At 45.5% G+C, this 15,211-nt stretch overlaps 1 protein-coding gene across 1 annotated transcript in view; it reads left to right on the forward strand.

Moving 5' to 3' along the window:
- LOC139559970 (receptor-type tyrosine-protein phosphatase N2-like) overlaps positions 1-15,211 on the forward strand; it is a 189,022-nt gene that overhangs the window by 51,576 nt on the left and 122,235 nt on the right. Inside the window, exons 10-13 of the mRNA XM_071376469.1 lie at positions 1,272-1,436; positions 1,794-2,011; positions 4,013-4,099; positions 13,197-13,276. Coding sequence (XP_071232570.1) covers positions 1,272-1,436; positions 1,794-2,011; positions 4,013-4,099; positions 13,197-13,276 — 550 coding nt within the window. The remainder of the gene's footprint in view (positions 1-1,271; positions 1,437-1,793; positions 2,012-4,012; positions 4,100-13,196; positions 13,277-15,211) is intronic.

Here is a 15,211-nt window from a genome sequence, read left to right on the forward strand (position 1 = left end):
CATCCAGATAAGATGTTTTTCAAAAGGAGTTTAGTAATTTGATGCTACATCTGCAATGTAGACAGTAAACCAGTTGGTATACACAACTTAGAGAAGAAGTCGATTTTTTAAAACTGTTTAAAAGCTTTTCAAGTGTTGTATTGACTGATTTTTCATCTGAGAAAGTTGATGCTGTCAATTTGCAGTCCTATCTTTCAGATTATGATTATTGACTTGTATCCTATCGCTCCATGTATTCTTAGACTTTGATGAGAGAAGCAAATCGCCTCTTCTCCTCTATCAAAACAGTTCCTTTATTCAGTACACAAGTACTAGAAAATATTTGTCTCATCATAATCAAGATGAGAAAAAGCCATGGTGCAATTATTATTTGAGTCGTATTTGTTCTCTTTCTGAGATCACCATGACTTGGGATCACCATGACCTGGGATCACCATGACTTGGGATCAACATGACCTGGGATCACCATGACTTGGGATCACCATGACTTGGGATCACCATGACCTGGGATCACCATGACTTGGGATCAACATGACCTGGGATCAACATGACCTGGGATCACCATGACTTGGGATCACCATGACTTGGGATCAACATGACCTGGGATCAACATGACCTAGGATCAACATGACCTGGGATCAACATGACCTGGGATCACCATGACTTGGGATCACCATGACTTGGGATCAACATGACCTGGGATCAACATGACCTAGGATCAACATGACCTGGGATCAACATGACCTGGGATCACCATGACTTGGGATCACCATGACTTGGGATCACCATGACTTGGGATCACCATGACCTGGGATCACCATGACTTGGGATCAACATGACTTGGGATCACCATGACTTGGGATCACCATGACTTGGGATCACCATGACTTGGGATCACCATGACTTGGGATCACCATGACTTGGGATCAACATGACTTGGGATCAACATGACCTGGTATCACCATGACCTGGTATCACCATGACTTGGGATCACCATGACCTGGGATCACCATGACTTGGGATCACCATGACTTGGGATCACCATGACTTGGGATAACCATGACTTGGGATCAACATGACTTGGGATCAACATGGGATCACCATGGCCTGGGATCACCATGACCTGGGATCACCATGACTTGGGATCTCCATGACTTGGGATCACCATGACTTGGGATCACCATGACTTGGGATCACCATGACTTGGGATCTCCATGACTTGGGATCACCATGACTTGGGATCACCATGACATTGTTCTGTGTTATTTCAGCCCCAAGATGCCGGCAGCTTATTTGGCAAGCTGCTGGTGTACCTGGATAAGATTGAGTCCCCAGCCCAGAGAGAGCCCCCAGGCTGGGCTGGTGTGGGTGCAGGGCTGGGTGAGGGGAGAGGTGTTGGTCTGGAGAACGTACATAGTAGGACCACTCAGGCTGAGGTGAGGACCACAATGAGTAAGGGACTAAGTACAGAGGTAGACCAGCTTCAATATTGCAGATCGATTGTGGCTTCCATCAATGTAATTATCTGCATAATTTCCAATTCCCCATATAAATAAAACATTTTTTAAATATATCTATATTTTTTTTATTTTCCCCTAACTCTACCATCCCTCCCCTATTTGGAGTAAACTAATGGACAACAACACTTAGGTTTCTACTTCCAGATTATACATACTAAATACATTTTTGTTGTTCAACTTGTTTGTTTAACCTCAATTTCTTTAAATGCATTGTATCCACATGTGTGGTTGAATTGTGTTTTTAAATGGTCAAATAAATCGAATCAAATCAAGGTGGCGGTGCAGAAGAAGTCGACCCACTCGACGGACATGGAGGAGGTGGCTGCCGTGGAGGGCTGGATCCAGGCAATGGAGCCTCCTGCTGCCAAGGTGGTCTACCAGGAGCCCCATAAGAAGAAAGTGAACGTCCAGGAGCTGCAGCTAGATGTCAAAGCTGCTGTGGACACGAAGAAGACTGATGATGACTACGGTTATGTCATCACCGACACTGAGTGAGTAGTGCCTGTCATAAACAATGAATGAGGCAACCACAGCTAATCAATCAATGTTCTACAGTATGTCTTTATGGAATTGCATTTAGTACAGTACAAATGGGGTCTTTTTTTAGTCCAAGGTCATCTGTGGTGAATTTACAGGTGTCAACATGTTGCATTGCGTCGCTGTCTGATGAAAACGCATATATTTCTTTACATTACATTTAATGAAAGCAGTAACTCCCCTCAATGTACTCTGAACATTTCATGACTCTGGGACCAAGGAAATGTATTCAAAATAGCTTCTGAAGTCTCATAAATGTATGTTTGTTCATATATGGTAATTTTTCTACATTTCCTGAAAAGTTTCTGTTTTGGAGATGTTTTCATCAGACAGCGACGTTTGATCAGTAGCAACAATTTGGCTCCATTGGTGCAGTTCTGTTTATACTTTTGATGGTCTTTTTGTTTTTGTTTTGAATAAGCATAGCTGAAGTTGCTGTAAAACCAACCATTACAAATGGAGACAGAAATGTGTTTTAGATGCTAGACAACCAGAGGCCTACTGTGACCCTGTGTCTGCCAACAGAGATGTTCTCATTATTCCACTCCTGCCCCCTATCCAACCTGGCGGTGCCCTGCATTTCCCAGGAACCATTTTGAAAATAAAACATTGGCATTTCTCATTCCTCATTTTAACAAAGTGTTTGTGTCACTTTTGGGAAAGTAATTCCATGATGTTTTCAAAAAAGTATTTTACTCGCGCTGTTTGACATACTGTATATTTTAATTTATTACCATAGATTATTTTAAGTTTCAATACTGGACTCATTTATGCATGAATGTTTATCATTCATTTATTTAGTATTTGCAATTTTATTTCAATTTATCAAGACCATACCCCAGTGTGGTATATCATATGCATGTATAATAAACATCTTACAAGCGTATCATTCAGTAAATATTACATCATGATTTGATGGTGTTCAGGTTCAAGTCCTTCTCCAGGGCACAGAACCCACAGTCCATCAGGCCACGCTGTACTGGAGCCCATGTCCCTTCACTGGGGCTGGGGATGGGGGCTGTGCTGCTGCTAGGAAATATCACTATCTGAATATATAATGTCTCTAGAATTCTTGCTTTAATCTCCATACTCCTGTTATGTGATACACTAGGACAGTATGGTTTATAGCTCTAAACGGTATGGCTTATCACCACCAACAGGAGGAAATATAATCGAGGAAAACTGAGACATGTACTGCTATACTGTACGCACAGTAGCCTGGTAGCAGGTACTCCTAATGGCCCTGGTCAAAAGTAGTGTACTACTACTATGTATAGTAGGGAATAGAGTGTCATTTGGGACTCAGACCCTATAAGCTATAGGCAGGGCTGAACTGAACCACTGTGGTGTGGCTACACCATTATACCTCCTCACCATCCCATCTGCACCTCTCTGTCTGGCCTGTAGTCTGAGAGAGGGCCTGTGTATCAAATTGCACCCTGTTCCCTATATAGTGCATTACTTTTGACCAGGGCTCTGGTAAAAAGTATTGCACTAGATATCGAATAGGGTGTCATTTTGGAACACGTTCAGCGCACACAGGCGATTCATCATGACAGAGGGAACTCCTGCTCCCCCAGCTCTCACACCTCACACCCGCATGATGTCCTCACTCTCTGTCTCCCTCTCCCTCAACTACCTATCTGGCTCTCTTGTCTTTGGCCCTCACTCCCCTCCCTCCTCTCCTCCCCCTCCCTCCCTCCCTCCCTCCCTCCCTCCCTCCCTCCCTCCCTCCCTCCCTCCCTCCCTCCCTCCCTCACTCCCTCCCTCCCTCCCTCCATCCCCCTGACCTCCGTGCCTGTCTCCCCACTCATGTCCCCATTCCTCTCTTCTGTGTGTGACAGGAATGTAATGTGTGGGAGCGCTCACCCACACTTAACAGGCTTAGGTATCAACTCTGTGGGGACCTTTAGGAGAAAGGCCAGTATTGATGAACTCTATTTTTCTCTCCACAGCGCATTGCAGACTGATGAGGGCCTCCACTTGATGGAGATTCTGACACGACGCGCCAAGCTGCAGATGACTGACTTCCTGGAGCTCTCGTACGTATTTTTGGTGGTGATTGTTTTATAAATCTTTCACACACTCAATACAAACAACAACCAGTACAGACCCAACCAACAGAGTCAACACCACTCTTGTATGTATTTAACCTTTTTATGTAACTCTATTCATTTTTGGTTGCATGCTTAAAAGGCATGACTAGATTTTCCTCAGAAAGCTTATACGATTCAGGGCAGAATCTAAAATGGGCATCTTTAAATAGTAATTCCCTGTAGCAGGTACAGTGCATTCTGAAAGTATTGAGACCCCTTGACTTTTTCCACATTTTGTTACGTTACAGCCTTATTCTAAAATGGATTCCATTGGTTTTATTCCTCATCAATCTACACACAATACCCCATAATGACGAAGCAAAAAACATGTATTTTTTATTTTTGCTAATTTATTATAAATAAATAACAGGTATCACATTTACGTGCACCGGGCCTCCCACTCCCTTTTCTATTCTGGTTAGAGACAGTTTGCGCTGTTCTGTGAAGGGAGTAGTGCACAGCGTTGTACGAGATCTTCAGTTTCTTGGCAATTTCTCGCATGGAATAGCCTTCATTTGTTAGAACAAGAATAGGCTGACGAGTTTCAGAAGACAGGTCTTTGTTTCTGGCCATTTTGAGCCTGTAATCGAACCCACAAATGCTGATGCTCCAGATACTGAACTAGTCTAAAGAAGGCCAGTTTTATTGCTTCTTAATCAGAACAACAGTTTTCAGCTGTGCTAACATAATTGCAAAAGGGTTTTCTAATGATCATTTAGCCTTTTAAAATTATAAACTTGGATTAGCTAACATAACGTGCCATTGGAACACAGGAGTGATGGTTGCTGATAATGTGCCTCTGTACGCCTATGTAGATATTCCATTAAAAAATCTGCCATTTCCAGCTACAATAGTCATTTACAACATTAACAATGTCTACACTGTATTTCTGATCAATTTGATGTTATTTTAAAGGGTAAAAAATGCGCTTTTCTTTCAAAAACAAGGACATTTCTAAGTGACCCCAAACTTTTGAACGGTAGTGTACATAAGTGTTCAGACCCTTTACTCAGTACTGGGTTGAAGCACATATGGCAGCGATTACAGCCTCGAGTCTTCTTGGGTATGACGCTATAAGCTTGCCACAGCTGTATTTGGGGAGTTTCTCCCATTCTTTTCTGAAAATCTTTTCAAGCTCTGTCAGATTGGATGGGGAGTGTCGCTGCACAGCTATTTTCAGGTCTCTCCAGAGATGTTCGATCAGGTTCAAGTCCGGTCTCAAGCTGGGCCACTCAAGGACAGTCAGAGACTTGTCCCGAAGCCACTTAGCCCCAATCTGAGCTCCTGAGCGCTCTGGAGCAGGTTTTTATCAAGGATTTCACTGTACTTTACTCTGTTAATCTTTGCCTTGATTCTGACCATTCTCCCAGTCCCTGCTGCTGAAAAACATCCCAACAGCATGATGCTGCCACCTCCTTTCTTCACATTAGGGATGGTGCCAGGTTTCCTCCAGATGTGACGCTTGGCATTCAGGCCAAAGAGTTCAATCTTGGTTTCAACAGACAAGAGACTCGTGTTTCTCATGGTCAGAGTCGATTAGGTGCCTTTTGGCAAACTCCAAGCGGGCTGTCATGTGCCTTTTACTGAGGAGTGGCTTCCGTTTTGCCACTCTACCATAAAGGCCTGATTGGTGGAGTGCTGCAGGAGTGGTTGTCCTTCTGGAAGGATCTCCTATCTCCTCAAAGGAACTCTGGAGCTCTGTCACAGTGACCATCGGGTTCTTGGTCACCTCCCTGACCAAGGCACTTCTCCCCCGATTGCTCAGGTTGGCTGGGCGGCCAGCCTTAGGAAGAGTCTTGGTGGTTCCAAACTTCTTCCATTTAAGAATGATGGAGGCCTCTGTCTTCTTGGGGTCCTTTAATGGTGGAGACATTTTTGGTACCCTTCCCCAGATCTGTGCCTAGACACAATATTGTCTCGGAGCTCTACAGACAATTCCTTCGACCTCATGGCTTGGTATTTTCTCTGACATGCACTGTCAACTGTGGGACCTTATATAGACAGGTGTGTGCCTTTCCAAATAATGTCCAATCAATTGAATTTACCACAGGTGGACTCCAATCAAGTTGTAGAAACATCACAAGGATGATCAATGGAAACAGGATGCATCTGAGCTCAATTTTGTGTATCATAGCAAAAGGTCTGAATACTTATGTAAATAAGGTATTTCTGTTTTTTATTTTTAATACATTTGCAAAAAATTCTAAAACCCTGTTTTCACTTTGTCATTATGGGGTATTGTGTGAAGATTGATGAATTTTTTATTTTATTTAATCCATTTTAGAATAAGGCTGTAATGTAACAACATGTAGAAATGGGGTCTGAATACTTTCCGAATGCACTGTAGATAGGTAAACATCCACTGAATAATGCAGACTGAAGTGCAGAGCAGTGCATGGAGAGAGTTTATACAATATACTGTAGAAAAATACCTAAAACCAAACAGCTATTGTAACGGTGGTCCACCTCCTCTTCAACCGAAAAGGAGGAGTATTGAGGGAACCAAGGCGCAGCGGGTTGTGAACACATAATATTTAATAAAGACAAGACGAAAACACGAACTTCACTATAAACTAACAAAACAACAAACGGAGTAGACAGACCTGAACGACGAACTTACATTAAACACGAGAACGCACGAACAGGGAAAATAGCCTACACATAAAATGACGATGTACAACACAAACCGAGACAGTGCCGTATGGTGCGAAAAACACTGACACAGGAGACAACCACCCACAACGAACACTGTGAAACAACCTACCTAAATATGACTCTCAATTAGAGGAACGCCAAACACCTGCCTCTAATTGAGAGCCATACCAGGCAACCCTTAAACCAACATAGAAACAGACAACATAGAATGCCCACCCAAACTCACGTCCTGACCAACTAACACATACAACAAACTAACAGAAATAGGTCAGGAACGTGACATAACCCCCCCCTTAAGGTGCGAACTCCGGGCGCACCAGCAGAAAGTCTAGGGGAGGGTCCGGGTGGGCATCTGACCACGGTGGTGGCTCAGGCTCAGGACGAGTTCCCCACCCCACCATAGTCAATCCCAGCTTACGTTTACCCCTTATCATGACCACCCTCTTATTTCCCCCACCTAATTTAAGGGGCAACACCAAGATACAGGACAGCTCCGGGACAAGGTAGCTCAGGACAGAGAAATAGCTCAGGACAGAGGGATAGCTCAGGATAGAGAGGTAGCTCAGGATAAAGAGGTAGCTTAGGATAGAGGGGCAACTCCGGACTGAAAGGCAGCTCCAGACAGAGAGACAGCTCTGGACTGAGGGGCAGTTCTGGGTAAATAGCCGCTCTGGGCTAAGGGACAGCTCATGACTGGCTAACGACTCTGGACGCTCATGGCTGGCTGACGGCTCTGGACGCTCATGGCTGGCTGACGGCTCTGGACGCTCATGGCTGGCTGACGGCTCTGGACGCTCATGGCTCACTGACGGCTCTGGACGCTCATGGCTCACTGACGGCTCTGGACGCTCATGGCTGGCTGACGGCTCTGGACGCTCATGGCTGGCTGACGGCTCTGGACGCTCATGGCTGGCTGACGGCTCTGGACGCTCATGGCTGGCTGACGGCTCTGGACGCTCATGGCTGGCTGACGGCTCTGGACGCTCATGGCTCACTGACGGCTCTGGCAGATCCTGTCTGGTTGGCGGCTCTGGCAGATCCTGTCTGGTTGGCGGCTCTGGCAGATCCTGTCTGGTTGGCGGCTCTGGCAGATCCTGTCTGGTTGGCGGCTCTGGCAGATCCTGTCTGGTTGGCGGCTCTGGCAGATCCTGACTGACGACTGGCTCTAGCGGCTCCTGACTGACTATCGGCTCTGACGGCTCGGGACAGACGGGCGGCTCTAATGGCTCGGGACAGACGGATGGCTCAGACGGCGCTGGGGAGACGGATGGCTCAGACGGCGCTGGGGAGACGGATGGCTCAGACGGCGCTGGGGAGACGGATGGCTCAGATGGCGCTGCGGAGACGGATGGCTCAAATGGCGCTGGGGAGACGGATGGCTCAGACGGCGCTGCGGAGACGGATGGCTCAGACGGCGCTGCGGAGACGGATGGCTCTGGCTGATCCAGTCTGGCGGAAGGCTTTGGCTGCTCCTGTCTGGCGGAAGGCTCTAGCGGCTCCTGTCTGGCGGAAGGCTCTAGCGGCTCCTGTCTGGCGGAAGGCTCTGTAGGCTCATGGCAGACGGGCGGCTTTGCAGGCTCATGGCAGACGGGCGGCTTTGAAGGCTCAATACCGACGGGCAGTTCATGCGGCGCTTGGCAGACGGACAGTTCAGGCGCCGTTGGGCAGACGGCAGACTCTGGCCGGCTGAGACGCACTGTAGGCCTGGTACGTGGTGCCGGAACTGGAGGCACCGGACTGGAGACACGCACCTTCAGGCTAGTGCGGGGAGCAGGGACAGGGCACACTGACCTCTCAAAGCGCACTATAGGCCTGGTGCGTGGTACCGGCACTGGTGGCACCGGGCTGAGTGCACGCACCTCAGGACGAGTACGGGGAGAAGGAACAGTGCGTACAGGGCTCTGGAGACGCACAGGAGGCTTAGTGCGTGTTGTCGGAACTGGAGGCACCGAACTGGATACACGCACGTGCGTGGAGGAGGAACAGGGCTCTGGAGACGCACTGGAAACCTGGTGCGTAGTGTAGGCACTGGTGGTACTGGGCTGGGGCGAAAAGGTAGCGCCGGAAATACCGGACCGTGCAGGCGTACTGGCTCTCTTGAGCATTGAGCCTGCCCAACCTTACCTGGTTGAATGCTCCCGGTCGCCCGACCAGTGCGGGGAGGTGGAATAACCCGCACCGGGCTATGTAGGCTAACCGGGGAAACCATCTGTAAGGCTGGTGCCATGTACGCCGGCCCGAGGAGACGCACTGGAGACCAGACGCGTTGAGCCGGCCTCATGACACCTGGCTCAATGCCCAATCTAGCCCTACCAGTGCGGGGAGGTGGAATAACCCGCACCGGGCTATGCACACGTACAGGAGACACCGTGCGCTCTACTGCGTAACACGGTGTCTGCCCGTACTCCCGCTCTCCACGGTTAGCCTGGTAAGTGGGCGCAGGTCTCCTACCTGCCCTTGGCCCACTACCTCTTAGCCCCCCCCAATAAATTTTTGGGTGGTACTCACGGGCTTTTCGGGCTTCCGTGCTAGACGCGTCCCCTCATAACTCCGGTTCCCTTCTCCGGTTGCCTCTGCTCTCCTCAGTGCCTCCAGCTGTTCCCATGGGAGGCGATCCCTTCCAGCCAGGATCTCCTCCCATGTGTAGCAACCTTTACCGTCCAATACATCGTCCCAAGTCCATTCCTCCTTCTTGCGCTGTCCCTTACTCCGTTTACACCGCTGCTTGATTCTGGATTGGTGGGTGGTTCTGTAACGGCTGTCGTCTTCCTCTTCCTCGGACGAGGAGAGGAGAGAGGGATCTGAAGACCAATGTGCAGCGAGGTATGATGACATGATTTATTTAAGACACGACAAAACAACGAAGACAGAAAACGAACTATACTTGAATAAACTACAAAACAAATAAACGATGAAAACAGACCTGGACACGAACTTACATATAACGTGAAGAACGCACGAACAGGTACACGACTACAAACAAACGCTACAGTCCCGTGTGGCACGAACATACATACAGACACAGGAGACAACCACCCACAACGAACACTGTGAAACAACCTACCTAAATATGACTCTCAATTAGAGGAACGCCAAACACCTGCCTCTAATTGAGAGCCATACCAGGCAACCCTTAAACCAACATAGAAACAGACAACATAGAATGCCCACCCAAACTCACGTCCTGACCAACTAACACATACAACAAACTAACAGAAATAGGTCAGGAACGTGACAGCTATGTTTTAGGTGGCAAGTGCACCATGTCATGTCAAACGTTACCTGAGGGGCTTAAAAAACTTTTTGGCCAAAAATAAATGAATATAATAAAACAGGAACACTCAAATCATTTAAACCGTCTAACAGGTTGAAAGCCTAAGAAATGCACCCTTAGTGAGAAATAAGATATCCAGGGACACTTGTCTTATTCTTATTCCGTAAACATTCGAGCTGGAGGGTGAAGATGGGAAACTTGCTCATGCACATTATTGACATGAGGCGCCATATACTGTAGAGTCGTGGCTGCAATCATTTATTAACGAGAATGAACTTTTCATGAACCTCCTTCTCTTTCTCCAAAATCGTTATGTTTTTCCACGCAGGTATCTGACTTTGAACACCACACACTCGCGCACACGCACACATACACACACATGCAATGAGGCTTTTAAAGCCATCCACAACAGAAATGAGAATCTACTGACATACTGTGATGGTCTGTGTGTTCAGTGGCATCTCTTTCAAATACTCTCACCAACAGCTACTCTACACACATTTGACATACAAATGCACAGCTATATATTGCACCGAAGCACATTATACAAAGATGACATTCAAAATAACATCAAAGAGAAAATCATATCCACGTTCTATAGAAACATGATGCCATAACATGTCATATGTTTATTTCCCCAACTGTCATGCCCTGTACCCCACAACTACACACAGCTTTACAATGGGCCACATTCTTCATGACTTATGTTCAAGTCTGACATTGTGGTCATTGTAATGCATTCATTCATCAGATGAAAATACACTGCTATACTTAATAAGCGTAGCAGTATGTATGCAGTAACAATTTACCGCCATAAATGCAATGGTGACGTAACATGCTGATGAAAGGCATAAGAAAGAGAGTGTTGTATGGGCTGGTAGGACCCCTTTGTGTCTTTCTAACTACTAAGCTTGATTGTTGGCGGTACAGGTAGCGATTGGCCGACTCTGTATCATATGACCCTGTTTGTAAGGTTCTGAAAATGACATTGTTTCTGAAGCACCTCACGGCACTAGGGCGGTTTACACTGCTCATGGGTGGCCCTACAGGGCCGGACTAATGTACCTTTTGTCTTTATCCCTTTCTGGAGCTGAAAGGGCGTTGGTATGGGAGAGTGATAGATTGGGTGGGAGAGAGCCGGGGCCCTTTGTTAGAGCTCCGAGCCGGCCCAACAGGGGGCGCAGTCTGGACAATTTGTCGAAGCCGCCACGCTTATTTGATTTCCTGCTCCTTGCAGCTAACCGCTGCCACTGCTAGACCACGACTCCACCTAGGAGCCTGGGAGAATGGCCCTCCCAGCATGGCTCCTCTCACCCTTCATGTTGACTCATTTGTGTAAGCATGACTTAGTCCTGTAGGGCTTTGAAATGAGTGTCTATCATGTTTTTCATATTGAAGGAAAATATAGATGCATACAAACAGGGTAATTCAATGTTACTGTAGTACTAACATAGTATGCAAGACACAAGGCCAAACATTACACACACAAGTTAATCAATCATATAATATCCATTATTATTTATTATGACTGATGATTCACAGAGGAGACTCTGCCAGAATCGTCTCATAATATCTGGAATTGATCATGTCAGGCCTGAGCGGTTGAAAGCAGAGACGTTAGTTTTGATGTGTGAATGTGGGTGGTTTGCTTCAGAACCATCTAGCATTAGTTCCCTCTGAATAATAGTTGTTGTGCAACCATTACTGACTTCAGTCAGACTCCAATTTGAAAAAACATGGGGGTGACGTAATGTCTGACTTCAGCTCATTTCAAAGAATAACCACTAGGTGGGGAGATGCATCAATGCTGGCTGCTTGTAATGCGGTCTATATAATACTGAACAGACATGAACTAATTTACTGTCACAGTAGAATCATAGATTATGATGGTTGATGAACAATGACAGTTTGACATTCCGATACTTGATGTTGTAATGTACAGTAACTGGCCAGTCAAAAATAATGATTATATTTGTGTTCTAACAGACTAATATTGAGTTTTTCGCTTCGACAGTGGAGTAATACTGTACTAAAGAAAAGCATGAGCTTCAGTTTGAAAACCACAGTCATTTTTTACTTTTGCTGTGTTGAAGTTTGAAAAACGTTCAGTGGGTGGCTGTGGCGTAGGTCAGGAAACATATCAATGTGTTATAAAGTCACAATGAGTGATATTCCTCTTCAACCGCTAATAGACCGCTATGGCAGGTTGATCTATCTCCTAATATATGTGATACATCTTTACATCTAGAGCTTTACGGAGGTAAATATAATATTATGGTTGAATGGCTGGCTGCTGGTTGAGGTACTCTCCACACATTGCAAGAGATCTTAACCTCCTGGCTGGATACATTCTGAGTCTTTGACTTCAACATAGAGCAAAGCACTTTCTGTTCAATAAAATCTCCAGCATTTTATATTCGATATGTTGCCATTACCTGTTTTTATTCAGGGTGGATCACCCATGCCCTCCTCCATTACTTTTAGCCATTTTAAGCTCAATATAGTACCTGGCCAGTGTCCACCCTAGTTTTGCTCTTTTGAAAGACATTGTGAGGGGAAAATAATATTTGTACATTTTATTTGTACAGCACTTTTCATTACGCACAAAATTCATAAAGTTCTGTACATCAGAAATTGTCCCTATGACTGTCGGTGAAGGGACAAGCATTAGGTATGTGTATCTCATTCTAGACCAAAACCCCCGTCCGTGTCATTTGTTGTTTGTAAAATGCCTGGAGGCACATTGAGATTCAAGAGGGTATCTGGCGGCTCCTGTGGCTACAGGGAATCTAACAGGCGGGGAAGCCAGAGGTGAAATAATATCCAAGCACCGTGTGTGTACGGCTCTGCTTTAATGACCTGAGCTGCTTTTTTAAGGCAAGACGGTAGAAAAATAATGCTTCACCACCATGAAAAATAGATTCCTGCTTGTGTTTGGAGTGTCTCATCTCACTGTGTGTGTGTGTGTGTGTGTGTGTGTGTGTGTGTGTGTGTGTGTGTGTGTGTGTGTGTGTGTGTGTGTGTGTGTGTGTGTGTGTGTGTGTGTGTGTGTGTGTGTGTGTGTGTGTGTGTGTGTGTGTGTGTGTGTGTGTGTGTGTGTGTTATTTTTTACAGAGTGGTAGGCCCAGCTGTGACCTTCAGAGTGCGACCTAATGCCCAGAACGTCAGCACCGCAGATGTGGCCAATGTAGCAGGTAGGTCAGAGCTTTTCTGACAGATAAATGTGATGTAATGTATGAAGAATTTCATTCGAAAACGCTATATATACAATTTCAGAAATGTTGGTAAATATGCTTTTTTTTGTTGAAAGAACTTATAAAAGAGATTGGTGTTAAATGACAGAAATGTATTGATTTGAAACCTATCACTAGATAGTTTCATTTCAGAGAGACAAACAATCACATTTTGTTGCAAAACAAGATATATCCGCCTAACTCTCAGAGAAAATAGTAACACTTTTATTTTTTTATTTAACTACCAATTTAGTTTAGAACAAATTCTTATTTACAATGACGGCCTACCCCGGCCCAACCCGGATGATGCTGGGCCAATTGTGCGCTGCCCTATGGGACTCCCAATCACAGCCTGATGTGATACAGCTTGGATTTGAACCAGGGACTGTAGTGACGCATCTTGCACTGAGATGCAGTGCCTTAGACCGCTGATCGACTCGGGAGCACTGCAAGGTTTTACACTGTCAAATGTGACAAAAAAATTATAATAATATAAAGAACTGCACAAATGATACATTTGTAACATCGTTATATACAAAAAATGATCTGTGAAATAATATGAGATCCCATCTGGGCTGTCGTCAAAAGTAGTGCACAATAGGGATTATGGTGTCATTTGGGACAAGGCCCAACTCTAATCATCAAGTACTATAGCATGAGGCTAGATTTATGATGTGTTGAATTTAAATGTATAGGATACGAACATTCCATTCCAGCTAAACACGTGATATATAGAGTTTTGCAACAAAACCAATTGTTATACACATCTAAAATCTATGAATAAAAAATCTGAGGACAGTAATATTTTTTACACACACATAAAGGTACCAATAAGCAATCATTTCTCATGAAAAAACACAAATGTGAAAAATTGTTGGATAAAGCTTTTGGAAATAAACTCTTCATATATAACTTTACAAAAAAATAAATATCTTGTGCTTTAGTGGAACATGTTGGATCTGAAATGGACATTTGACCTTTTATCAAATATCCAAGGTTTTGATGTCATGTTGGATCTGAAATTAACATTTGACCTTTTATCAGATATCACAACGTTTTTGTTGTTTACTCTCAGAGAAATAAATTCAGCAAAAAAAGAAACGTCCTCTCACTGTCAACTGCGTTTATTTTCAGAAAACTTAGCATGTGTAAATATTTGTATGAACATAACAAGATTCAACAACTGAGACATAAACTGAACAAGTTCCACATACATGTGACTAACAGAAATTGAATAATGTGTCCCTGAACAAAGGGGGGGGTCAAAATCAAAAGTAACAGTCAGTATCTGGTGTGGCCACCAGCTGCATTAAGTACTGCAGTGCATCTCCTCCTCATGGACTGCACCAGATTTGCCAGTTCTTGCTGTGAGATGTTACCCCACTCTTCCACCAAGACACCTGCAAGTTCCTGGACATTTCTGGGGGGAATGGCCCTAGCCCTCACCCTCCGATCCAACAGGTCCCAGACGTGCTCAATGGGATTGAGATCCGGGCTCTTCGCTGGCCATGGCAGAACACTGACATTCCTGTCTTGCAGGAAATCACCCACAGAATGAGCAGTATGGCTGGTGGCATTGTCATGCTGGAGGGTCATGTCAGGATGAGCCTGCAGGAAGGGTACCACATGAGGGAGGAGGATGTCTTCCCTGTAACGCACAGCGTTGAGATTGCCTGCAATGACAAGCTCAGTCCGATGATGCTGTGCCACACCGCCCCAGACCACGACGGACCCTCCACCTCCAAATCGATCCCGCTCCAGAGCACAGGCCTCGGTGTAACGCTCATTCCTTCGACGATAAACGCGAATCCGACCATATCCCCTGGTGAGACAAAACCGTGACTCGTCAGAGAAGAGCACTTTTTGCCAGTCCTGTCTGGTTCAGCGACAGCGACG

This window comes from Salvelinus alpinus, chromosome 30 (assembly GCF_045679555.1).
Source record: "Salvelinus alpinus chromosome 30, SLU_Salpinus.1, whole genome shotgun sequence".
Lineage (NCBI taxonomy): Eukaryota > Metazoa > Chordata > Actinopteri > Salmoniformes > Salmonidae > Salvelinus > Salvelinus alpinus.